This window comes from Schistocerca piceifrons, chromosome 2 (genome assembly GCF_021461385.2).
Source record: "Schistocerca piceifrons isolate TAMUIC-IGC-003096 chromosome 2, iqSchPice1.1, whole genome shotgun sequence".
In the NCBI taxonomy this organism is placed as follows: domain Eukaryota; kingdom Metazoa; phylum Arthropoda; class Insecta; order Orthoptera; family Acrididae; genus Schistocerca; species Schistocerca piceifrons.
The window spans coordinates 594,150,765-594,176,155 of record NC_060139.1 but is presented as its reverse complement, the minus strand read 5'-3'; the positions used below and the strand labels follow the sequence as shown (position 1 = coordinate 594,176,155).

Below are 25,391 nucleotides of genomic sequence, written 5' to 3'. Positions count from 1 at the left end.
CCCATCTGAGCTCTTGATATTCGAACAGCTGCTTCTTTTTATCCGTAATGGCACCTTTAAATTTCCTGTAGACGGTATCTATTTTTCCCGTAATGAAATACGCTTCTAAATACTTACATTTGTCCTCTAGCCATTCCTGCTTAGCCATTTTGCACTTCCTGCCAATCTGATATGTTAGACTTTTGTATTCCCTTTCGCCTTCTGCATTTTCTGTATTTTTATATTTTCTTCTTCAGCGATTATATTCAATATCTCTTGTGTTATCCATGGATTTCACTAGGGCTTGTCTTTTTACGTATTTGATTCTCTGCTGCTATTTCATCTCTTAAAGTTACCCATTCGTCTTCTTCTGTATTGCTTTCCCTTGATCTAGTCATCCGTCGCCTAATACTCCCTCTGAAACTGTCAGCAACCTTTGGTTTTTTCAATTTATTCAGGTCCCATCTCCTTCATTTCCTACCTTTTTCCAGTACCTTCAGTTTTAATCTACAGTTCGTAGCCAATAAATTGTGGTCAGAATCTACATCCGCAACTGGAAAAGTTTTACAGATTACAACCTGATTCCTAAATCTGTCTTGTCATTACATACTCAATCTGAAAACTTCCGGTGTCTCCAGGTCTCTTCAACGTAAATAATCTTCTTTTGTGATTCTTAAACCAAGTGTTAGCGACGATTAAATTATGGTCTGTACAAAACTCTACCAAGCGGCTTCTTCTTTCATTCCTTTTCCCCAGTCCAGACCAAATTCGAGTACCCCATCACTATTAAATTTTCGTCTGAATAACTTCTTTTATGTCGTCATACACTTCAATTTCTCCAACTTCTACTGAGCTAGTCGATATGGAAACAAGTTCTACAGTGGTGAGTGTGGGCTTCGTGTCTATCTTGGATACCCGCCGAGCGTTTCTAGGCCCTACAGTCTGGAGCCACGCGACCGCTACGGTCGCAGGTTCGAATCCTGCCTCGGGCTTGGATGTGTGTGATGTCCTTAGGTTAGTTAGGTTTAAGTAGTTCTAAGTTCTAAGGGACTGATGACCTCAGAAGTTAAGTCCCATAGCGCTCAGTCATTTGAACCATTGTATCTTGGATACAATAATGCGTCCACTATGCTGCTCATAGTAGTTTACCCGAAATCCTACTATGTTATTCACTGTGAAACCCACTCCTGCATTATCATTATTTCACTTTTTTATTTATAACCCCGTATTCAACGCATCAGAATTCTTGTGCCTCCTGTCACCGTACTTCACTTATTCCCGGTATATCTAACTTCAACCGATTCCTTTTTAAATTATCTAACGTACCTGTCCGATTCAGCGCTCTGACATTCCTTGCTCTGATCCTTCCTTTTATTTCTATTCCTTATCTAATGTATTCAGAGTGAGAATAGGGACAAAACCTAGTTAAACGAGAGAAAAAGAATTCTATTAATGAATATTTGACTATAAAATAAGAATGAAAGTGCAAAACACACAACATGGAAACCTAACAAATATACAATCATAAATCCTACTATCTACCCTATCCAAGACTGGCACAACACCTAGCGGTCAAAACGCGTCCCTTGTTAAGTTCGTTAAGAACACTGCAAAGGTTGATGTTGTAACCCTTTTGTAAGCTCTAACCACCACCTAAGGTGGAGTAGACAACGAAAAACTAAGAGACGAATTAGTGGCACTGCAATTACGTGAATTTACTCTTCCCTATATTACTTCGATTCGCAAATATCACCCAAGTGATCAGAAAAGTGTCAATCTTCCGCGTCGTAGAAGACTGGCGGCGCCGTGGAGATGCAGTGTGACGTCCAGAAAATAAATACGGCTAGACTATGGACGTATTACTGAGTCGGAAAACTCCTATGATTGAAGACACTCAGTTATCGCAGACATTTACGAGACTCTGCAGTCTGCTTGCCTACACTGGCCAGGAACACAAGTGTGTCTCTAGTGCACGAACGTAAATGAAAACTTCTCAATACGAACAGCGCCACAGTAAAGTACCAAACTGTTAACACATTAAGGACATCTCCCTAAAATTTGGGGAAACAAGGTGGACAGATCACAAAACGTTACAACTCTAACCACATTCGTTTCATTGTCACTTAAAACGGAGGGCAGAACTGCTGGTAAATTTTCCGTCGCCCTCTGGCCCGAAGATAAAACACAGTCTAACAGAATGTGGCGTACAGTGATCTGTACACCATAAGCACCACACACTGGAGGGCCGCCGCGCTGGAGCAAGAAGCCAGGCGCGAGAGGACTGTGGCTTACTCGAAGACGAGAAAGGAGAAGCTCACCCCATCTTCGTGGCTGAAACACCGCCGCGTAGTGCGCTTTACTAGATGAAGCATGTTACCTGTCACATCCAGTTACTCCCATCGCGGCATTGCTCTGTACCTCAACAGCGAGGCGACAGTGTGCAAGGGGACGGCACAGTGAAATAACTGAGGATCACGACATGCCTCCTTCGCTGCTACATCTGCGCTTTCGTTCCCCGCAATATTCATGTGCCTTGGTACCAAGAAAAAAGACCTCCCGCCACAGCCATTGTACTTAATGGAGGTGTTTTGTATATTCTGTCCCACTTTCACTTCTGTGTACAAGCATTATATAGAATGACGGTCGCTCAGAGAAACTGAATAGACAAGGAATTTTGCACTTGAAGCAGCATCTTATCTGCTCCAGTGCCCGCAAGAACGTATGAAATTCCACGTCGAAGGCAGTTAAGTCCCGAGGCTGCCGGACCTAGAGGACTCGATCTACAGGGCAACCAACGGTGTCCTGTTTCGACGAATCCGCAAGGACAGCTGTAGAGTTGTGTTGCCCAGTTGCAATGTCATAAAAAATGTGGTTAAAAACATATGCAGGAGTGCAAACAGTCCTGTACGGCACTAAATCTATTATTGTTCTGGGCCTCTGCAGTAACCGTGGTGGCAATCGCATAAAACCCTGGATTTGTGGTTGTACATGCTCCATGCTTAGTGACTGCAGCGCAAGCCGCGCACGGATGCCAAATGGTCAATGCGCTCGTGGGCGGTTGGACAGAAGGTGTAATCAGTAACCAAAAGTCGCCAAAACATCACTACAATTGCAAATGCAATCATGTTCTGTATTTCTGGTTCCAAACTTCCTGCACGTTTGACCCACATGTGCAGTTTGATTGTAATTGCATGTTAACCGATACATACCAGACCGACTATATTTATCAGCGTCGGTATTACGTCTTCCAAGTCTCCTCTGTATTATGTTTTTTTCGATATCTTTAGCATATTGCCTACTCAGTTACTGTAAGACATTAAGTGCCTTTTGTTACTTACTATCTGCTGACAGTATGTCAATAATGAAGCCTATCTCCTTCACTCCCTCCCCCACACCATCTCTCTCTCTCTCTCTCTCTCTCTCTCTCTCTCTCTCTCTCTCTCTCTTGTTGTGTGTGTGTGTGTGTGTGTGTGTGTGTGTGTGTGTGTGTGTGTGTGTGTGTGTGTGTTTCTGTCTATAGTGTTACGTGTTCGGCGTTTTTGTATTTTCTTGTTTCTTTTGTTTGCTGACTTTGCATCGTACCGATTCTCCTGTGCAGTTCATTTTATCACGTTCAGTTCTTCTGTGTAGTCACGTTTGTTCATAGATGTACTGTTCAGTCTGTGTAAGTTATGTAGTGATTGGATTGGCCTTGAAGGCTTGCGCTGGTGCTTATAGATATCATGTAAATTTCGACCTCAGCCTTATTGTTTCTCTTGTGTATGGAGAGGTTTAAGACATTAAGCTTTTCATTTGTTTGCGTATCAATGGTGATTCGTATTTGTGGTTGAATAGTGTTTGTCATTCTAAAGTTCTTTCCTACGAGAGTGTGATTCATCTTTTAGGCAAATTATATCAGATATATACGCTCACCCTGTAAAATTAAATTCTTTTACCCATAGTCAACACCATTCACTCTACTAGCTACCCATAAGTCTCTCAAATCCACCTCTCTCTCTCTCTCTCACGGTATGTAAACACATGTACATATTTGTGTTATTTCCAAATTTACTATAAAACTAAAATCTTTAGGCATACGGTAAAAGAACAACTCCTAAAGTCTCAGCTCTGTGATATACATACATCAAAAAAAGTTTTGCACCACCTCGGTTCCGAGAGTTCCGGAACATGTACAGAAAATTGGAACAGAGCTCAACATAAAGAACATTTCCGCCATTGTTATTGCTCATGAAAAGCACACACTGCACGTTGTACCACCATGCAGCGCGACTTCCAGAGGTGGTGGTCCAGATTCCTGCACACACCAGTACCTACAATACCCAGTAGCACCACCACTTGCATTATGCGCGCCAGTATTCGTTATGGCATACTATCGACAAGTTCCTCAAGGCACTGTTGGTCCAGATTGTCCCATTCCTCAACGGCGATTCGGCGTAGATCCCTTAAAGCGGTTGGTGGGTCACGTCGTCCATAAACAGCCATTTTTAATCTATACCTGGCATGTTCGATAGGTTTCATACCTGGAGAACATGCTGGCCACTCTACTCGAGCGATGTCGTTATCGCGAAGGACGTTATTCACAAGATGTGCATGATGCGGGCGCCAATTGTCGTCCATAAAGACGAATGCCTCGCCAATATGCTGCCGATGTGGTTGCACTATCTGAGGATGGCATTCACGTAACGTACAAACCGTTACGGCACTTTCCATGACCACCAGCGGCGTACGTCGACCCCACTAATGCCACCCCAAAACAGCAGCGAAATTCCACCTTGCATGCACTCGCTAGACAGTGTGTCTAAGGCATTTAGCCTGACCGCGTTGTCTCCAAACGCGTCTCCGACGATTGTCTGGCTGAAGGCATTTGCGACAGTCATCGATGAAGAGAACGTGATGCCTATCCTGAGCGGTCCATTCGGCATGTTGCTGAGCCCATCTGTATCGCGCTGCATGGTGTCGTGGTTACAAAGATGGACGTCGGGAGTGAAGGTGTGCATCATGCATCCTATTGCGCAAAGTTTGACTCTAACATTACGTCCTGTGGCTGCACAAAAAGCATTATTCAACTTGGTGGCGTTCCTGTCAGGGTTTCTCCGAGCCATAATCCGTAGGTAGCGGTCATCCACTGCAGTAGTAGGCCTTGGGTGACCTGAGCGAGGCATGTCATTAACAGTTCCTGTCTCTCTGCATCTCCTCCATGTCCGAACAACATCGCTTTGGTTCGCTCCGAGACGCCTGGACACTTCGCTTATTGAGACCCCTTCCTAGCACAAAGCAACAATGCGGACGCGATCGAACCACGCACGGTATTGACCGTCTAGGCGTGGTTGAAGTACAGACAACACGAGCCGTGTACCTCCTTCCTGGTGGAATGACTGGAACTTATCGGCTGTCGAACCTCCTCCGTCTAATAGGTGCTGCTCATGCATGGTTGTTTACATCTTTGGGCGGGTTTAGAGACGTCTCTGAACAGTTAAAGGGACTGTCTGTGATACAATATCCACAGTTAACGTCTGTCTTCAGGAGTTCTAGGAACCGGGGTGATGCAAAACTTATTTTGATGTGTGCATGTCTCAACTCTGTGCTGTATGTAAACTAATGAAAAACGATTGACACTTAACAATCGTTCCTTTTACAAATCCAAATACATTTGTACCAGAAGTTCAAATAATCCATCTGAGAGGTTAATATGAAACAACAGTTTTTCAGAAAGAAAATAAACAATTATCCACTGAAGATAGCACAAGTGCTGAAACATTTTTGGGTAAAAAACTATAAAGCAGTGTCTTGAATAACGCGGAATTCGTCTCCAGTTTTTCTTCCAGCACCCAAATAAGAACTGCAATATCCACAAGATCACTACATAGCCAATGTCTTTCAGTTTTCTTAATTCTTCACCGCCAGATTCCCATCGCCCTCTTGAAGTTTTGGCTTTACGGAGGATTTTTGCTATCTGCTTCAGCACTTCTTCGTTTTCTGAGACCTTATCTCTTGTTTTGTCAATTTCCAATGTTTTACAAGCTACTTTCATTCAGCAGACTGCCTTTCACAGTCTTCAGTCCACCTAGCATGTTTACATCTCCTTTGTAACGCTGTTATTTCCTTTTCTGGAGGTACGTATTTTTTCAGGTATCAAGCTAGATCCCTGTTTTCCTTTGCTGTAGCAGCTTTTGAAAATTAGCTATGCTGAGGTTTTCAGCGTCGTCTCTTATAACTTTATTCTCAGGCAGTGTTTTCTTATTTAATGATGGAAGTCTATCCTTACACGGGTCAGGAAGTGATAAATTGGAAATTTGTGGTAAATTCCTTTGGGACCAAACTGCTAAGGTCATCGGTCCCTAGGCATACACACTACTTAATCTAACTTCGAGTACCTTACGCTAAGGACAACACACACACTCATGCCCGAGGGAGAACTCGAACCTCCAATGGGAGGAGGCGCGCAAACACTGGCAAGGAGCCCTAGACCACCCGGCTACACCGCGCAGCAGAAAGTGATAGGTTAAAACTGCCACATTTTCTCACTTCTACATTTCCTATTTCCCTAAGATCGCATTTAGATATTGCAACGTAGTCCAGTTGAAATTCACCAAAATATTTTTGTGGAGAGCGCCAAATTTTCTTTTTCGTGGGATGTCTTTTGAAAACAATAGACACAAGTATAAGACCAAACGCGTGTCAACCGTCAGTAAGTTTTCTGACATTTAAATTTATTGTCTTCAAGAACATCGCCCTTGTATAGGCCCTCTATATACACCTTCCACCTTTCTGCTTTCCCTTCTTTGCTTAGATCTGGGCCTGCACATGAGCTCTTCATATTCATGCAAGTGGTTCTCTTTTCTCCAAAGTTCTCTTTAATTTTCCTGTAGCGAGTATCTATCTTACCCCTAGTTATATGCGCCTCTACATCCTTACATTTGTCCTCTAGCCATCCCTGCTTAGCCATTTTGCACTTCCCGTCGATCTCATTTTTGAGACGTTTGTATTCCTTTTTGCCTGCTTCATATACTGCATTTTTATATTTTCTCCTTTCATCAGTTAAATTCAATATCTTATCTGTTAGCCAGTAATTTCCATTAGCCCTCGTCTTTTTACCAACTTGGTCCTCTGCTACCTTCACTATTTCATTCTTCTTCTGCTGTATTTCTAGCCCCCATTCCTGTCAATCGTTCCCTTATGCTCTCCCTGAAGCTCTCTGCAACCTCTGGTTCTTTCAGTTTATCCAGGTCACATATCCTTAAATTCCCACCATTTGCAGTTTCTTCAGTTTTAATCTACAGTTCATAACCAGTATATTGTGCTCAGAGTCCATACCTGCCCCTGGAAATGTCTTACAACTTAAATCTGGTTCCTGAATCTCTGTCTTACCATTTTATAATCCGAGACCTTCCAGTATCTGCAGGATTCTTCCATTTAAACAACCTTTTATGGTTCTTGAACCAAGTGTTAGCTATGATTAAGTTATGCTCTGTGCAAAATTCTACCAGGCAGCTTTCTCTTTCATTCCTTAATCCTATTCCATATTCACCTACTACGTTTCCTTCTCTTCCTTTTCCTACTATCTAGTTCCAGTCACCCATGACTATTAAATTTTCGTCTCCCTTCGCTATCTGAATAAATTCATTTATTTCATCATACATTTCATCAATCTCTTCGTCATTTGCGGAACTAGTTGGCGTATAAACTTGTACTACTGTTGTAGGCGTGAGCTTCAAATCAATCTTGGCCATAATAATGCGTTCACTGTGCTGTTTGTAGTAGCTTACCCGCGTTCCTATTTTCCTTCATTATTAAACCTACTCCTGCATTACCCCTATTTGATTTTCTGTTTATAACTCTGTAGCCACCTGACCGGAAGTCTTGTTCCTCCTGCCACCGAACTTCACTAATTCCCACTGTATCTAACTTTAACCTATCCATTTCCCTTTTTTAATTTTCTAACCTACCTGCCCGATTAAGGGATCTGACATTCCACGCTCCGATCCGTAGAACCCCAGTTTTCTTTCTCCTGATAACAACGTCCTCCCGAGTAGTCCCCGCCCGGAGATCCGAATATGGGACTATTTTAACTCTGGAATATTTTATCCAAGAGGACGCCATCATCATTGAACCACACAATAAAGCTGTAGTTTCCCCTTGCTTTCAGCCGTTCGCAGTACCAGCACAGCAAGGCCGTTTTGGTTAGTGTTAAAAGGCCAGATGAGTCAATCATCCAGTCTTGCCTCTGCTACTACTGAAAAGATTGCTGCCCCTCTTCAGAAACCACACGTTTGCATGGCCTCTCAACAATTACCCTTCCGTTGTGGTTGCACCTACGGTACAGCTATCTGTATCACTGAGTACGCAAGCCACCCTACCCACGGGAAGGTCAATGGGACATGGTTTTTTCATATAGTTCAATAATTGTCACCCTGTACATGCCTCAGTAAATGCACATATTATGTGGCACTTGTTACCCTAATAAAAGTTTACAACGAAGAGAGAAGAGAAACATGTAATACAAAATACACAGAATATGTTTAATGTTCGGCCTACTAGTTGCATTACATTATCTGTGTAATTCCGTAACGTATCATGATAAAGAACATTCTTGGAAACTGAACATGAGCACATCTAGTGAACCTGTCACTCATGGAAGCGCCGGCCAGAGTGGCCGAGCGGTTAAAGGCGCTACAGTCTGGAACCGCACGACCGCTACGGTCGCAGGTTCGAATCCTGCCTCCGGCATGGATGTGTGTGATGTCCTTAGGTTAGTTAGGTTTAAGTAGTTTTAAGTTCTAGGGGACTTATGACCACAGCAGTTGAGTCCCATAGTGCTCAGAGCCATTTGAACCATTTGAACTCATGGAAGCATTGAGGGGTACACGAGGCCGTGTTGTTTGTTTCCAGACGGTGTCATCCCAGACACGCTGCAGTACACGACACTGAACGTCATGTCCAACACGCAGTGCAGCCAATACTTCGGCGGTCCCATCTACGACTTCACACTCTGCGCCATCGGATCCAGCGGACAGAGCACCTGCGGCGTAAGTACCTACCGTCATTTTCACTGCTACAGATTTTGATTCCACACGGTAACTGAAGTGACGGAGTAGTCTGACCACCAAGAGTACCATGCCCAGTCGGGACAGTGCGTGGATTCTGGGACAGAAATCAAAAGAACTAGTGAACACCATCACTCAGCGTAATATTGTATTACACTTAACTTTGGAGCAAAGTGTCCTTGTTGAAATCCATGTAAAAGTCTTTAGCAAAGCAGGGACAAGTTATAACGTTAATAATTCACTACATAGAAACATACGTACTGAAAGTCTTGGTGCCAGTTTGATGCACTACTTTCAAAGAGAAAGTTACGACTGCACTGTAACTATCCTCGACTGCTGCTAACCCGAGCTATTCGACAACTGGGTGACAACTATGCCAGAACTGGACTACAACTCAGCAGGAACTGGCTAGAGCTACGGTCGGGCAGTCTCTTACTAAGGTGATCTTTGGCGCCGGTGGCGCCTAAGCTCAGGGTGCGTGGCACTCGTGCGTCCGGTGGCTGGGCGGCGAAGGTTGCGACGCTGTCGCTGCCAGGAACCTCGATGCCTCTCTCTGTGAGGGCGCATGCTTCAATGGCGAAATTCTTATTGTTGGTAGAACTCAGCACCGTTTTGAACTTTGTTCGTAGTCCTCTATCCATCGAATTATCCCTGGACATTATGCTATAGAGGTCCTGGAAACCGTCCACAACCTGTAGCTGATGATGTCCTAGTCTCACAATTGCGTGATGCTCGTCTATATTGAATGCCGTCGCCTCTGCCTTGGTCTCGCTGATATGAAGGTATTCTATGAGCTGATTTCCACACGTTGAATCTGTTCTGAACTCCTTCTTCTGATTTGCCTCAGATCATGATATCATCTACAAATCCAATTGCATTAATTTCAATAAAACTTTTCTGATTGTTCATTATTCCATCGCCCATAAAAGTGATGAACAGTAGTGGAGACAGTGCACTGCGTATCTGTACTATACTCATGGTCTGAAATCATGAAGACCGTTCCTCTCCACCGAATGATTCACAATACCGAATTACTAACGATCCTCGGAATACTTCACAACATTCATCGTTCATGAAAAGCTGATGCTGCACCTACGGTGTCCAAAGATATTAACAACATTTCCGAATCTGATACACTTTTGTTCGCACGATGCCGAGCTAATATTACTCACGGTAGGAGTTTACCCTGCGTTATGGGCAACACTGTGTGTGAAGCTAAACGTACTGCAGCAGATCTTCCATAATAATAAGCTCATCTAGAGGTTAACGATAGGGAAGGTTCTATTTCTTTGATGAGGATGCATACTGTTAGCCGTGGTAAAGAAAGAGAAATGTATCAATGTCAGGTATTGGACTGCGGTACGGAAACAACTAAGGATAAAGGCGTAAGTGTAAATGCCAAATTTCATATTACCAATTATGGTCTGCTGACGATGATAACAATTTGGGGTCTCCAAGATTCTGTGCTGGCATCACTTTGTTGCACAAAGAAGCGAGTATTCTTACATATCCCCTTCACTGGTAATCTGTACCATCATCACAGTCAGAACCTGTAGAATGTATTTACAGACTTCCATAACACTTCACAACAAGGAATGAGTATCTAGCTCAAGCAAAGGCATTCAGGTACATGGAGACAAACGATTGTCAGTGTGAACGCGGTTTGATATGACAGCGGTGCGAAAAGGGAAATGAGATATTTGCTATGGAAACCTTGACTCGGCACAGTTCCACATCATCTGATGACAATTATCCGGACACCCCTCCGTAATGCGGGACTGACTGCTGAATGTCAGGTGGATGCGAGAGTATAAAAGGATGTGGAGAGTATCGTGTTGCCAGTAGAGAAACAATGACAGACGAATGGGTTAGTCAGAATACCTCTGTTACATCGATCATGGAATAGTCATTGGATGTTGCCTGAGAAGATCCATTGGAGATATTGAACGCTTCTCCAGTTGCCCAAGTCGAGTGTCGTTGACGTCATTGTAAAGTTTAAGCGTGACGGTAGAGCCACAACTGAACCAAACCAGGTAAATCTACTGAACTGACGGACAGGAACGGTCGAGCATTGCGGAGGATGTAAAAAATTGCACGAACTCAGAGCACACAATTATCGAGCAGCTCCTCAGAAGCGACACATTTCTGTAGTTATTGCTAACCAACGCTTGTGAAGGTGCTAACAGCGATGCCACTGTGCAGTGTACGAGTGGAAACGAGTGATTGAATCACTTTGTACCCTGGAGCAAACAGATGAAAGAAGATTTTAGTTTGAGAAATGCGCGGAGAATGTTACCTGTCTGCGCCGACAGTGGAGTGCGGAGAAAGTGTCGTTATGGTATTGGAGTCTTGTTAGGGTGTGATGCCCGTATTGTGCTTAAGGAAACACTAGATAGGAAGGATATGAACATAGGCTGAGAAGAAAAAAATCGCAACACCAACAAATAATGTAGTGTAATGAAATTTTTCTAGCACACTTGTCTGGGTAGTAGATGTAAGAGATTAGTACTGCAAGATTGCAGGTTAATGTAAGCACGAGATAAGCCATTGTAAATGTGAAATGCTAGAGCATTAATAACCGGTGTAACTGCCATAATGTTGAATGCAAGCATGGAAACTTGTATGCATTGTGTTGTACTGGTGCTGCACGTCAGATTGTGGGATGGAGTTCCATGCCTGCTGCACTTGTTCGTCCAATACCAGGATGTTAGTGCTGTTAGTATATGTCGCTGGAGTTGTCGTCTGATGATGTTCCACATATGCACTATTGGAAACGGATCTACTGATCGAGTAGACCAAGGTAGCATGTCGACACTCTGCAGAGCGTGTTGAGTTTGAACGGCGGAATGTGCGTGAGGGTTATCTTGTCGGGAAACACCCTCTGGAACGCTGTTCTTGAATGACAGCACAACAGGCCAAATCACCAAACTAATCTACAAATTTGCAGTCAGGGAGCTTGGGATAACGAGTGTCATACGAAATCGTACCCCAGACCATAACTCCAAGTGTAGTTCCAGTGTATCTAGCACACAGACAGGTTGTTCAGGCACTTAACACGCCGCCTCCTATCCAACACACGGCCATCACTGGCACCAAGGCAGAACTGGCTTTCACCAGAAAACACAACATACCTCAGTCTGCCCTCCAATGAGCTCTCGCTTGATACCAATTAAGTTGCAAATGGCAGCGGATTGTGGTCAGTGGAACGCACGCTACAAGGCGTCTGGCTCGGGGCTGTTCTTGAAGTAATTAATGTGTCACTGTGGTGCCAACCGCTGCTCAGTTTGCTGCAGTAGGTGCAGTACTGTGGGCTAGAGCCATACGCCGAGGACGATGGTCTTCCCTCCCGGTAGTGCCACGTGGCCGTCCGAAGTCCGGTATTTTCGCGACCGTACATTCTCGTGATCACCGCTGGCAGTAATCATGCACAGTGGTTACATTCTTACCAAGTCTTTCTACAGCATCGCAGAAGCAACATTCAGCTTATCGCAGCCCTATTATACGACCCTGTTCAATATGGCGTCTTTATCGCCTTAAAGGCATCCCTGATTGCAATCAACTCACATTCAATCTGAAAGGTAACTAAGTCTCACGACCTTTACAGCGTGTAATTAAAGCAAACCTGAATTGCATGCTCACAGTGACGCTACTAGCGGCGCTCTTATGCGAATAGATCGAAATTTGAGTAGTTTTTCAGATGTAGAAACACGACTACCAGTTTTCGTGTATGTCGCAGGACACCTTCGTGTTGCAGTATTTCTTTCGTCAGTATATTTTATAGCATCGTGTACTTCATAGTGTAGAAGAACAGTTAGCAGACGATGCATGTCTCAGCACGACGATGCACCTTATAATAAAGGTGCTGCAGTGAGGCAATAGATTGTGGACAGTAGCATTCCTGAAACGGATAAGGCTGCACAGAGTCCCGACCTGAACACAATGGAACCCTTATTGGTCGACTTCCATTACTTCAAACTGCAGCGTCCTACAGCACAATCTTCTCTAGTTTTGGGCTAGCATTCCTCCACATACGTTCAGACACCTGACTGAAAGTGTGCCAGCACAGTTTCAAGCCATGGCGGACACGCTCAGGTGCTTTTGAACAGATAGCGAATATCCGCCACAATGGCAGTTGCATTCGAGGAAAAGGATTTCAAGAACTTACGGAGTTACTGTTTTAGAATGTATGTGTTTACCTTCAGGGCTACATCTTGAGTGAGTGACCCTTTACTGTGTTGGGGAATATCTGATTGGGACTCCCACCAGCCAGAGATTATACTGTGGTCACGTTTCAGGGCGACAGCGGCGGCGCGCTGGTGGTCGGCTCACAGGGAAGCTACACGCAGATCGGGATCGTCAGCTGGGGTTCGGGCAAGGGCTGTGCGAGCGGAGACCCGGCCGGCTTCACCAGGGTCACCTACTTCCTCGACTGGATCTCAAGTACCGCCGGCATCACCATTCCGTGAAGGCAGCACATTCATCACCGGCTATTTCCAAATTCCTCGAGAGAAGAAACTGTGAACAATACAGAACCCCAAATAAATAATTCATTATATGAAGTGTCTTATTTATTGATTTATTGCTCGTTAATTAACAAGAGTATGAATGTGTCAATATCACACACAGTTCATCTGGAAACTTCTTTATGAGTTCCTTAATTTCAGTTCTATATACGAAAACTATAGATAACGGCACTTAAGAAGGCAGCCATGTTGTTTCAAAGCTGCAAATTATGCCAAAAAAAAAGAGTCCTTACACTATTCGTCATTACCAATCACACACAGCCAATCTTGGAAGCAGGCAGAAGCAACTCGATTGTAATACTTCCCTGCTAGTTTCGTAAATGAAGTACGTACTGTGAAACTGTTTTGTTTGTTGCTGTTGTACGAGAGCATTTCGAAAAGTAAAGATTCAATGACTCGCAGTCCTTAAATAAAAAAATTTATTTAGAAAACGTCAGTGACATCTTATTAACTGTATTATTTGTTTTTTTTTCGACATAATCACCCCCATTATCCAAACATTTGTTAAGTAGGTGCACAAGCTTTTGTATCCCACAGTCATAGAAGGTTGTCGCCTGTTGTCGGAACCATATTTCAACTTCACCTTTGATCTCTTCATCGTCGTGGAATGATTTTCCACCAGGATGTGACTTCAGGTAACGGAAGACATGGAAGTTGGTGGGCGTAAGATTCGGGTTGTATGGCAGATGGTCCAATACGTCCCATTTGAATTGTTTGAGTAGTGCTTTGGTTATGAGCGCTGTGTGAGGCCGAGCGTTATCATGAAGCAAGCGCACTGCACATGCCAGCATTTCCCTGCATTTGTTTTGAATTGCCCCTCGAAGACGTTTCAGAGTCTGGCAATATGCAGCGGCATTAATTGTCGTTCAAGGAGGCATAATTTCCAACAGAAGAATGCCTTGTCTGTCCCAAAAAACAGAAGCCATGACTTTTTTCGCTGAAATCGACGTTTTGCATTTCTTGGCTTTTGGTGAACTCGAAGGGCGCCATTGCATTGATTGTTGCTTGGATTCAGGTGTATGGTGATAAACCCATGTCTCGTCACCTGTCACAATGTGATCAAGGAACTCGTCACCTGCTTCAGCATAGCATGTGAGGAAGTCGAGTGCAAAGCCCATCCTTTTCTATCTGTGTTCTTCCGTTAAAAGTTTGGAACCCAGCGCGCACACAATTTCCCGTACTCTAACTTCACAGTCACAACGTCATAAAGAGTTGTCATTGACACATATGGTATGATCTGATGCAATTCTTTCAATGTCAGACGTCTATTCGCACGAATTGCTTCCTCCGTTCTCCGAAGAACGGTATCAGGTATCACAGATGGCCGACATGTTCTTTGTTCGTCATGAACATCGGTCCTACCTTCAGAGAAATGACGACACCATTTCGCTACATTTTGTCGATTCATAATGTTCCCATAAACAGAAACAATTTCTTTGTGAATATCCGCTGGTCGCTGACCTTTTGCATGAAGAAAACGTATGACGGAGCGCACTTTGCATTTGGCGGGATTCTGAATCCGTGCAGCCATTTTAATCACCACGTACTCCAACCAGAAGAAAACGTTCAACTGCCAAACGACCGCGAGGAGAAAGCTAACGGTTCAAGGTTAACACCAGAGTTGCCAAGTTGCTCGCCAAAACTATTCTTTTCCTCTGGCGTATGGTGTATCTTTACTTTCTGAAATACCCTCGTATATGTTGTAATGTCCCCTTAGAAAAATTATACATGACTGTGCTTAAACTGACACAATATTTTGAGCGCAACGCAATCTGACTTTCAAAAATCCCTACAAAAGAATGGCCCTGACTAACATTAACCTATACCTTTCACAAATCACTTACCACACAAAAAATTTTTGTTACTCGAACTACTGCAATACAGCGAGCGCCACTACTGCCAGCTTAATAGTGCTCAAAAGTTATAAATATATAGCAGTACATGACATCCAGTCTTACAAATTTCAAAACTCCGCCATTTCTCTCCCCACATCCAGCACTGCTGGCGGCTCACCCCCAACTGCACAATGCTACGTGCTGTTAACATCCACCTGCCCAACACTACAATAGCCAACAACAATGCAAACCAGCCACAGACAGCCGACAGCACAGCCAGTGATTTTCATACAGAGCGCTATGTGGCATTACCAATATAAAAACCTAAACAGCCTACTTACATAGCCCCCATGCTCCCCACAAAAAATTTTACAAATTGTTTTGGGCAGTGGCCAATAATGATTTGATAAAAGTTTTCATAATTACAATAACAAAGAAATCAAATGCACACACTTATTGATACAATGTTGGTCAAAAGCTAAAATTTTCTCACAGTCCATAAAGACAGACCTGATCATTCAACACAGTAAAATTGCAGTGTTTTTTTTTCTCAAAGTCTGAGCAGTAAAAGAAAATGCACACAGAAGTAGTGGATTTCCATGCAGTTTTGAAGAAGTAGTGTTGTCCTTCAAACGGAAAGACAGTGCTGACTCTCGACATGCAGACAGGTAATGGGCCACAACAGAGCAAACCCACAGCAGAGTCGGTCGAAGTTTTGAGGAATATTGGTAGGTAGGTCATCAAAGAGCAGACCCACTGTAGTTCTGGTAGAGAGTATGGTATTGGTGAGTCATCAAAGGTGCAGCCCCAGTGCAGTCCTTGTAGAAATAATGGTATTGGTGAGTCATCAAAGATGCAGACCCACTGTAGTCATTGTAGAGACGGCCAGAAGCTAACTGTTGCGACTGTGCAGGTGCACAATCACCATCGAAGAGTCTTGTGGAGAATATAATAAGTCCATAAACCACCACTTGTGTACTCACAAAGTTTTTGGAATTGTCCTTAGAACCAGTAATGCTGTTAACCAGTCCCTTGCTGATTTATCAACACACATGGGAGCACTAACAGTCCTCTTTTTTTTTTTACATATTGTGCACATACTATGACCAATAGAAATGTGTGCAGTGAAATGAATGCTTACAAGTTACTTAATTTGCTGAACTGGTGTCAATTACAATATTATAACATGAGAATACAATAACAAAGGTACAAAATATATCATTAAAGAACATAACCATACGGATAACATTTGTGGTAATACGGGCTTTACAAAAGAATTGAACTTACATATACATCAGTGTTACAGGAATTATGACATAAGTACATACATAAAGATCAGAATAACTCTTGAAACATCACCTTCACATATGAGCAACAAAACAGAATAAATAATGTCTAAATATCTTTACAAAGTAAATAACATATCAGAAAAATTCCACAACGTAGCTCTCATCAGATAAACACATAAAGACAGGAAGAACACAAATACCTAAGGGTACACAAACACATAGTGGAATAACAAAAGAGGAAAGGGCAGGGTTTGTTTTCAGTGTAACATTTGGTACTGCAGTCCACCCCAAAACTTCATTCCATATATCTTTCCTCTTATTTCATCATTTGTTTCCACCAAAAAAATTCTATCTAAGCATGCTTTCTGTATTTATATGTTCACACATTTCTTACCTCATCATTTATTTCCAAGAAAATCCTACCTAAACCTGTTGTCCCTAAACCCTAATTTTTCGTTCATATCCTCTTTTAAATACTTTTTTGGCCAAACAATTTTCTTATAGCTTCTCAATGCATTTCTTTCCATTCATCACAACTCGTTCTCTTATATAGCCTACCCCATCTTAAGCTAACTTAAAACTACTGAGGTCAGATGCTAAACTAAGGAACGAGGTAATGCAGCAGTGCAAAACAATTAACACAAACAGCAATGATAAAATATGCAAATTGGCAATGCAAGCAGCATAAATTAGCAAAGCAAATGCAATATTACAACTAATATAAGGCAATGTTCAGCAAACAAGGAAAATAAATCCGTAGTAAAACTGGCTTAACAGAGTAATACAAAGTCAAATTCAGTAACATTATGCCTGGCAAACAGCAGCAGCAAATGCAATAACTTATATCTAAACATGACAAAGCTCAAGCAGAAAAAATATTACAGTAAAAATGGCCATGTTTTATACGTATGTCACATCTTAACACTAGGGTGATGCATCACAAAAACTTACTCTGCAAAAAAGTTACCAAGTCATTAAAAAAAATTAATTATGCAATTCCTGTGAAGGGAAATGTCTATTGGTGCTCTCTTTTCTGCGAAAGTACATCATAAAATTATTCTTTACTGGGTCTGTAGACAGAAAATAGTGATATTAGTACATCTATTAAATTTTATTTTAACCAATGCTGCAGTGCAGCTAGAAACTAGATATTAAAGAAAATGAGCAATTATGTACAAAGGAAGGCATGAAACATCATTCATTAGCCATATGGCATTTCATAAGGTAGTAAAAAAATCTCTCAACTAGAAAGACAGTAGTCATAATCAGGTGTATAGACATAAAAATATTTCTCGTCATTTCACTAGGCATTTCAGTAAATATCATAAATTAAGAGTTCCACAGTGTAATCATGTGTTTTCAAGTTTGAGCATGTCGTATTTATGATGCTTTCTACAAAGAAATGTCAATAGCGAGGAAAATGGCCTCCTTTTTTTTTCTCCACCTGTGCCTCTGAAAGGCACACACTAATGGCTTTTTTCCCAGGTGACTGTCGCGCAGCTGGGTGCTTACAGTGACCTACCTTCCTTACTGAAATATTTACGACATCAGTTTGCACTACAGTGACAGTCTCATATAAGAAATTTCACAGGTCGAGAATTTGCGTTGCAAATGTGTAGAAACAAAATCCTATAAATATAACAGCGTCCAAAAAATTTTCGACAGCACTGTAATACATTCACGCATGTACACACATTTCATAATTCTTAAAGTACGATTCTTGGTTTCCAACATATTTTTCCACAAATCAGTGTCCCTAACCACTACTCATTATTCCTTACCTTATTATACATATACATATTCATCGACACTTCTTCAATATTTCATCATAAGAAATACGTAGCATAATCAAATTCCTCATATTCGGTAGCATCATCTTATTGATCATAAACATATCTCACCAGCATAATACACATCACCGTCGTAATAATATCATAACATCTCAGTCAATTCTCAAAATCGTTATAGCTTCCTCAAAGAATTTCAAAACCTAAAAAAAATTCTCTGCTCGTTTCAATATTGTCACCTACCTCAAACGTACTTTAAACATCATGATCCCATACCAAATACACCATTCAAAGCTCTCATAGTATCACAATGGTTCCAAAAAATATGAAGGGTTCACACAGTACAGACAAAATACAATTTCATAAGTGTGAAGTTATCCAGCTGTGTAATTACGTAAACATCTGTCACTGACGTAGTAAAAAAAAAATGTTTGCCTCTCTCAGTTAAATGATCAGATAGCTGTGTAATTTATGTGTTAGAGAAATATGGCACCGATGTGTAAAGTTGTATAAGCAAATACCATATTAGCTAGGGCTCCTTGTGTTTGCCAGACATATGGTACACAAAGTAAACTTGTACCCCCCTGAGGATTAATGTAATTATACCCTCAGATGTTACAGATTACAGCAATGGAATGAAATGTAACACGGAAAACCTTTGTATCATTGTACTTCAAATATCTTTAAAAATAAATGTTTTAAGTACAAAATTAATCACTCAAATACGTGTACTGTAGCGCTAAACTGTGCGTCTTGTTGTAAGATAATCTCTGTCATTACTTAACGGTAAAAATGTGCCAAGTGTAGTAATTATGGTCGTCCATAACCAAAGTTCTGTAGAAGTCAATGTACTTACCTCGTAATAAACAAAAGTGAAATGCTATGCGTGATATCATAGTTATTACGGACAGTACCGTGATCAAGAAAGTACTATACTGTAACGTATTGCTGTGCTAGGAAAAAGGCTGTCTCATTGTAGTTATACCATAAAAGTTATTACTAAAACATGTTTTACTTTCCAGAAGAATTGAAAAAAACTGTGCCGATATAAAACAGAAACACCGCAAAAGCAACATTGTAAATTGTCGCTCATTAGTAGCGTCGTGATAAAATCGTGTAGCTGTCACATAAACTAACCACTGTGTCATCTGGTATCTCACAGAAAGTACTTTAAATCCAGAATGTATTTTCAAGTAAACCAGAATGTTGCATTAAAATCTCATTAGCAGTACTGGTAAATGTTCTAAGTATGTGAGCCTTATAGTCATTACGTAATCGTGCAACTAACAAGCAACAATGTACACACACAATAACACTGTGTCGTCTGTTCACAATAACAATGCATTCGTAATTTCTGTTTAAATAAGTTCTCTTGGTTCTTGACTGGATATTTAATTTCAAACATTGTTGCATGTTAGCAGATTCTAAGTCTGACAAAGCATGCTAGTAATGTAAAGTGAAAAGTTATATGGCAAAGACAAAGTTAAAAAGCAGATTATCTTCAATAAACAGGTTTACATGAGAAATGTGGTGCAATCCTTTACTCTTCATAGTACTCACAGTTTGATCTTGAATGCAATTATCATGCAGTATACATCGGTAAGGAATTCTAAAATTTTTCTCAGGGTTAACGTCTATGTTATTTTTCTCGAGCCAGATGGAGCACGTGGCTGCCTGCGGTGTGAGTCATTGTCTGTCTCTTTTTTGGCGCGCACCGTTACTGGGATTAGAAGACCCAACTTCTACAAATTCACCTTGTCGAGAGGGCCCTACCCTGTTTGAATTCCGCCAGTTATGATGAAATTCCGGTCTGTCGTTACGATTATATAGTCTGTCGTCATGTCGGTAGATTCCACAGTTTCTTTCTTGTTGGTCACAAGGTGGAAAATTTCTCCCTGAATCGTAACTGCATGGTAGACTGTTGCGTCTGAAGTTATTCTGTCTCCCTTGATAATAATAGTTTTGGTTCCCATATTGTTTGTTTCTATGGTTGTCTCTGTCACATTCATTACTACGGAAATGCGATCTTTCTCTGTAACTACTTTTTCTCTGCCAACGGTTGTCATACGTGTGGTGTCTGTTTTGGTCACGATTTCCGTTGTAAGAATAGCCTTGTCGTGTCCATTTATTATTTCTGTCATCGCGGAATTGTGACGGAAGTGACCTGTAATTGTTATGTTCCTGTTTTTGCGTTCCACAATTGTCAGTGTCAATTTCTAATTCTTGTAAGAGTCCCTGAAAAGCTTCAATGTCGTCTTTGCAACGTCCTGCCAAAATAATATGTCGTAAATATTCAGGTAATTTGATTAAGCAAATGCGGATGAGTTCTGAGGGGCTGTATGGGTTTGACAGGTACTGATTCTTGTGCAACATGTCTTCAAAATATTTCACAAGACTGGAAAATACAGATTGTTCGAAATGTTTCATCATTATGATGCTATGTTTTACTCGGTCTTGTGTAGCTTGAGACCAATATGCTGAGAGGAAGGCATGATAAAATTCTCCTTCACTGTGACAATCGTGAATGACCGATCACATTCTTTCAGCTGGTTCATTCTCTAAATAGCCACACACAAATTCTAATCTGTGCTCTAATGACAAGTTGGGAGGAAAACAATGAGAGAATTGATGGAGCCACGCTTGTGGATGAATTTCGTTGCCAGAATTATTAAATGTTTTGAATTTACATGTAGTAATGAACAGCTTATAGTCAAAATCATCATGTCAGCAAGTCGCATATCGGTCATTGTTACTTCGTTTCGGCGGTTCCATCTCAAAATTCGGTGTACCTTGCTAATTTCTTTCATAATTTCCGAAGTGACTCGTGTTATTATTTTATGGCTGTTCCGTATTTCTATGTCCCTCTTCCTGTATTGGAGCGCGAGTGTCCTCTGAAATGTGTAATTCTTTTATTAACTGTGTCAACTGATCTTGTACTTCCCGGATTTCTCTTTTGTACTGTGTATTGATTTGATTTTGATTTTGTTTGAATTTTCTAATTTGTTCATACTCTTCTGTGTCAGTGAAGGTTACGGGTCTTGTGTCATTCAGATCATCATCTACCTTTGTAGATAAGTTAGTGAACTGATCCGAAAGTTCGGCTACTTTCTCCGATAGTGAACACATTTCCTCAGTGTGTTTTTCTGAACCAAGTTTCAGAGTGTCCATTTGTGTTGAAATCGAATCTACTGTGTCCTTTAAGTTTTCCTGAGATTTTGCAAGTTGCGTAACCGAATCGGTAGATGCAACTGAGTCAATTTTAGTCCACAAGGTCTCATGATTTTCATGAACAATGGTTTGCAGTTCTTTTATGGCAGCTTCGTGATTCTGTAATGCATTTTCATGCCGCGAAAAAATAGGTTTAAAATGCTCACAAATTTGTGTTTTTACGCCATTACAGACTTTTTGACATTTCGATTCAATGTTATGTAACTCAGTAGTTAAATCTTCACGTGTTTGTTCAAGTGTGGTGTCTAACTTCCGAAGATTTTGTTCCATTGTGTCTAACTTTTGAATCTTTTGCTGTGTTTGTCTCTGATTTTGTTCCATTGTGTCTAACTGTTGCTGTGTTTGTCTCTGGTGTTGTTCGATTGTGTCTAACTTTTGAAGCTTTTGTCCCATTTGTTGCATTAATTGTAATAACAATGCACTGGTGTCTGAAACATGTTCCTCAGTGCTATTCGGCAATGCATTTGAACCGGCAATATTCGCATTTTGAAAAGCAGAAAATGTGTCTTGACTTATTTGAGAAAACGGCGAGGACGCAAAACCTGAGTCTACAGTATCTGCAAGATTGTGACCTGCCATTTCGGATTCCTGAGGCAAGCTGTTGCCAACCGATCGATCGATAATGCTTCCCTGTTCACTAATTGTTTCACTGCCTACACCATTATTTGCAGCCCGCTCCATTTCCCTATGCACAATTACCAAATTACTACTTTGAACATTAGTTAATTCATTACTCGGCGGCGCTAACACACTGCTTTCGTCTTCGCTGTCATTTCTCAGTTTACTTTGCAGCCTAGTATTTCGTTTTTCACACGCCATTATTGTCACAATATTTCACACGACAACACAGAAAAGCACAATTTGAAGAGCAAAATAAGAAAACACATTAACATAGCATTGAAAATAATATCTCGTTAATTGCAAGCGCAGCTGCGAAATACTTGGTGCAAATCTACATGCATGCCACAACTGTTTTACTGTACAAGAATGGAAAACCACAACTACAAAGGAAATTCTCTCTACAATTACGCGCTAGCAATAAACAAAGGCTGCACTAATTACACAAACTACAAGAAAAAATCAGAAGTTTACAGTGAGGTATCCTCGGCTAAGGGTCGACATATGAAACGTCCCCTTAGAACAATTATACATGACTGTGCTTAAACTGACACACAATATTTTTAGCGCAACGCAATCTGACTTTCAAAAATCCCTACAAAAGAATGGCCCTGACTAACATTAACCTATACCTTTCACAAAACACTTACCTCACCAAAAATCTTCGTTACTCGAACTACTGCAATACAGCGAGCGCCACTACTGCCAGCTAAATAAAAGATTCAAACTACTGAAGGCCCTAACTACTGATAGGCATAGTTAGCAAATGAAAGATTTTGATATAGAACAAGCAATGTATTTACCTTAATAGTGTTCAAAGGTCATAATATATATGGCAGTTCATGACATCCAGTCTTACAAATTTACTGTCTCTGTCCAGATCATCCGCTCTCAAAAATCCGCCATCTCACTTCCCCACATCCACCACTGCTGGCGGCTCACCTCCAACTGCGCAACGCTACGCGTTGTTAACATCCAGCTGCCCAACACTACAATGGCAGACAACAATGCAAACTAGCCACAGACTGCACACAGCACAGCTAGTGATTTTCATACAGAGCGCTACGTGGCGTTACCAATAAAAAAACCTAAACAGCCTACTTACACTGTTCTTTATGTCTGATGAAGCCTGGTCTCACCCGAGTGATTATAACTAACAGAATCAGAGATTCCGGGCAGCAGAGTATCCACGTAACTTCCACGATACGCCACTGCATAACCAGAAGGTTGGAGTTTAGTGTGCAGTGTCTGCACGTCGCATTTTTGGTCCCATCATCTTTCATCAGACGTCAGCGCGTTGCACTGCCAACATTTTGAAACCATTTGTGGCAGTGTTAACGGAGGAGAAAACACCTACAGTTACTTTCAACAGGATAGAGCAACTGCCCATACAGCCAGCCGATTTTTTGAGAACATTTACACAATCGTCACGCCTGACAGAGTCTTTAGCAGAGGGCAGTCTGCTCTCGGTCGTAGCTGGCCAGCCAGGTCACCTGATCTGTCAGTGTGCTGTTATTTTGTGTGGGGAGCCCTCAAGTCTAGGGTCACAGCAAGAACCCTCGGTCTTCAAGAACTGCTGCAGAATATTTCGGATGAGACTGCAGCAATTCCACCAGTCCATCTTCGATCCGCCTTCAGCAACTTGCTGACTAGGGCCTAAAAAAGCTAAGAGATGAATGGTGATCACTTTCAGCATCTGCTATAGTCAGGTTAGTACTGTATTTCCTTTGTACCCTGGAATTCTGTGCTTCGGGCCACTTTTATTTGCCCCACCCTGTACTAAGAAAGTGAAAATGGAGCAAATTGGCGCTCAACAATGACTTCGTTAAAATTACGAATTGATACCGTTTATGAAAACGGCCTCATTTACATTTATTCAGAAAATCATTCTAGTGACGTGGAGGGTAACTTTGAATCAGTTATTACGCTTATTGTCAAAAATAAGACCATTGGGCTATCAAGAGAAATTTGTGTCTGGATTGAGGATTTTTGATATGGAGGATGCAGCGTGTTATCTTGGATGGAGATTTAACGTCAGATGGAGAGGTAACTTCTTGTGTGCCCGAGGGAAGTGTGTGGGACGCTTACTGTCCATGTTGTAGCCTATGTTAATGCCCTTGCAGAATGTATTAACAATAACCTCAGTCTTGGAAGATGATGCAATTATCTATAATGAACTACTGCCTGAAAGAAACTGCATAAATATTCAGTCAGATTTTGAGAAGATTTCCAAATGGTGAAAACTTTGGTAACTTGCTTTAAATGTTCATAAAATAGACTTGTGCACTTAACCAAACGAAAAAACACAGTATCCTATGACTACAGTATTAATGAGTCACAGCTGGATTCGGTTAGCAAACTTCTTGGTGCAACGCTTTGTAGGGGTATGAAATGGAATGACCAGATTGTTTCAGTTGTGGGTACAAAAGGTGGTAGACCCTGGTTTATAGGTAGAATACTGCCGGAATGAAATCAGTCTTCAAAAGAGATTGCCTACAAACCACTTATGCAACCCGTCCTAGAAAACTGCTCAACTGTGTCAGACACGTACCAAATAGGACTAACAGGTGATGTTGAACGTATACAGAGAATGGCAGCAGGAATGGTCATAGGTTTGTGTGATCCATGCGAGAGCGTCACAGAGATAATGAAGAAACTGAACTCGCAGATTCTTGATGATAGACGTAAACTAATGGCAAAGTTCCAAGAACCGGGTTTAGACAATGACTCTAGGAATGTACTGCAACCCTCTACGATCCGCTCACATACGAACTGTGAGAATAAGAGTAGAGTAATTACAGAGGCATTCAACCAACCATTCTACCCGCGATCCATACGTGAATGGAACGGAAATAAACCCAAGTAGCTAGTGCAGTGGGATGTACCCTCTGCCGTGCACATCACGGTGGTTTGCGGAGTACAGATGTGTAGATCATCAGGTGCTACTTTGTCTCTGACTTTTTATGTTACTCTGAACTCGTCCAACCGTTGAGGAAGAAGGGGAGTCCACTGCTGAAAAGTACGCAGTATTTTAGTTTGGGACACATGTCTATCCATCCGCCAGCCTTCGTCCCATGCAGAAGCCCTC

General features: G+C 41.7%; 1 protein-coding gene across 1 annotated transcript in view; it reads left to right on the top strand.

Moving 5' to 3' along the window:
• LOC124775626 (brachyurin-like) overlaps nt 1-13,489 on the top strand; it is a 66,878-nt gene extending 53,389 nt beyond the window's left edge. The window contains exons 5-6 of the mRNA XM_047250455.1: nt 8,869-9,005; nt 13,319-13,489. Of these exons, the coding sequence (XP_047106411.1) occupies nt 8,869-9,005; nt 13,319-13,489 (308 nt within the window). The remainder of the gene's footprint in view (nt 1-8,868; nt 9,006-13,318) is intronic.
• The last annotated feature ends 11,902 nt before the right edge of the window (nt 13,490-25,391 follow it).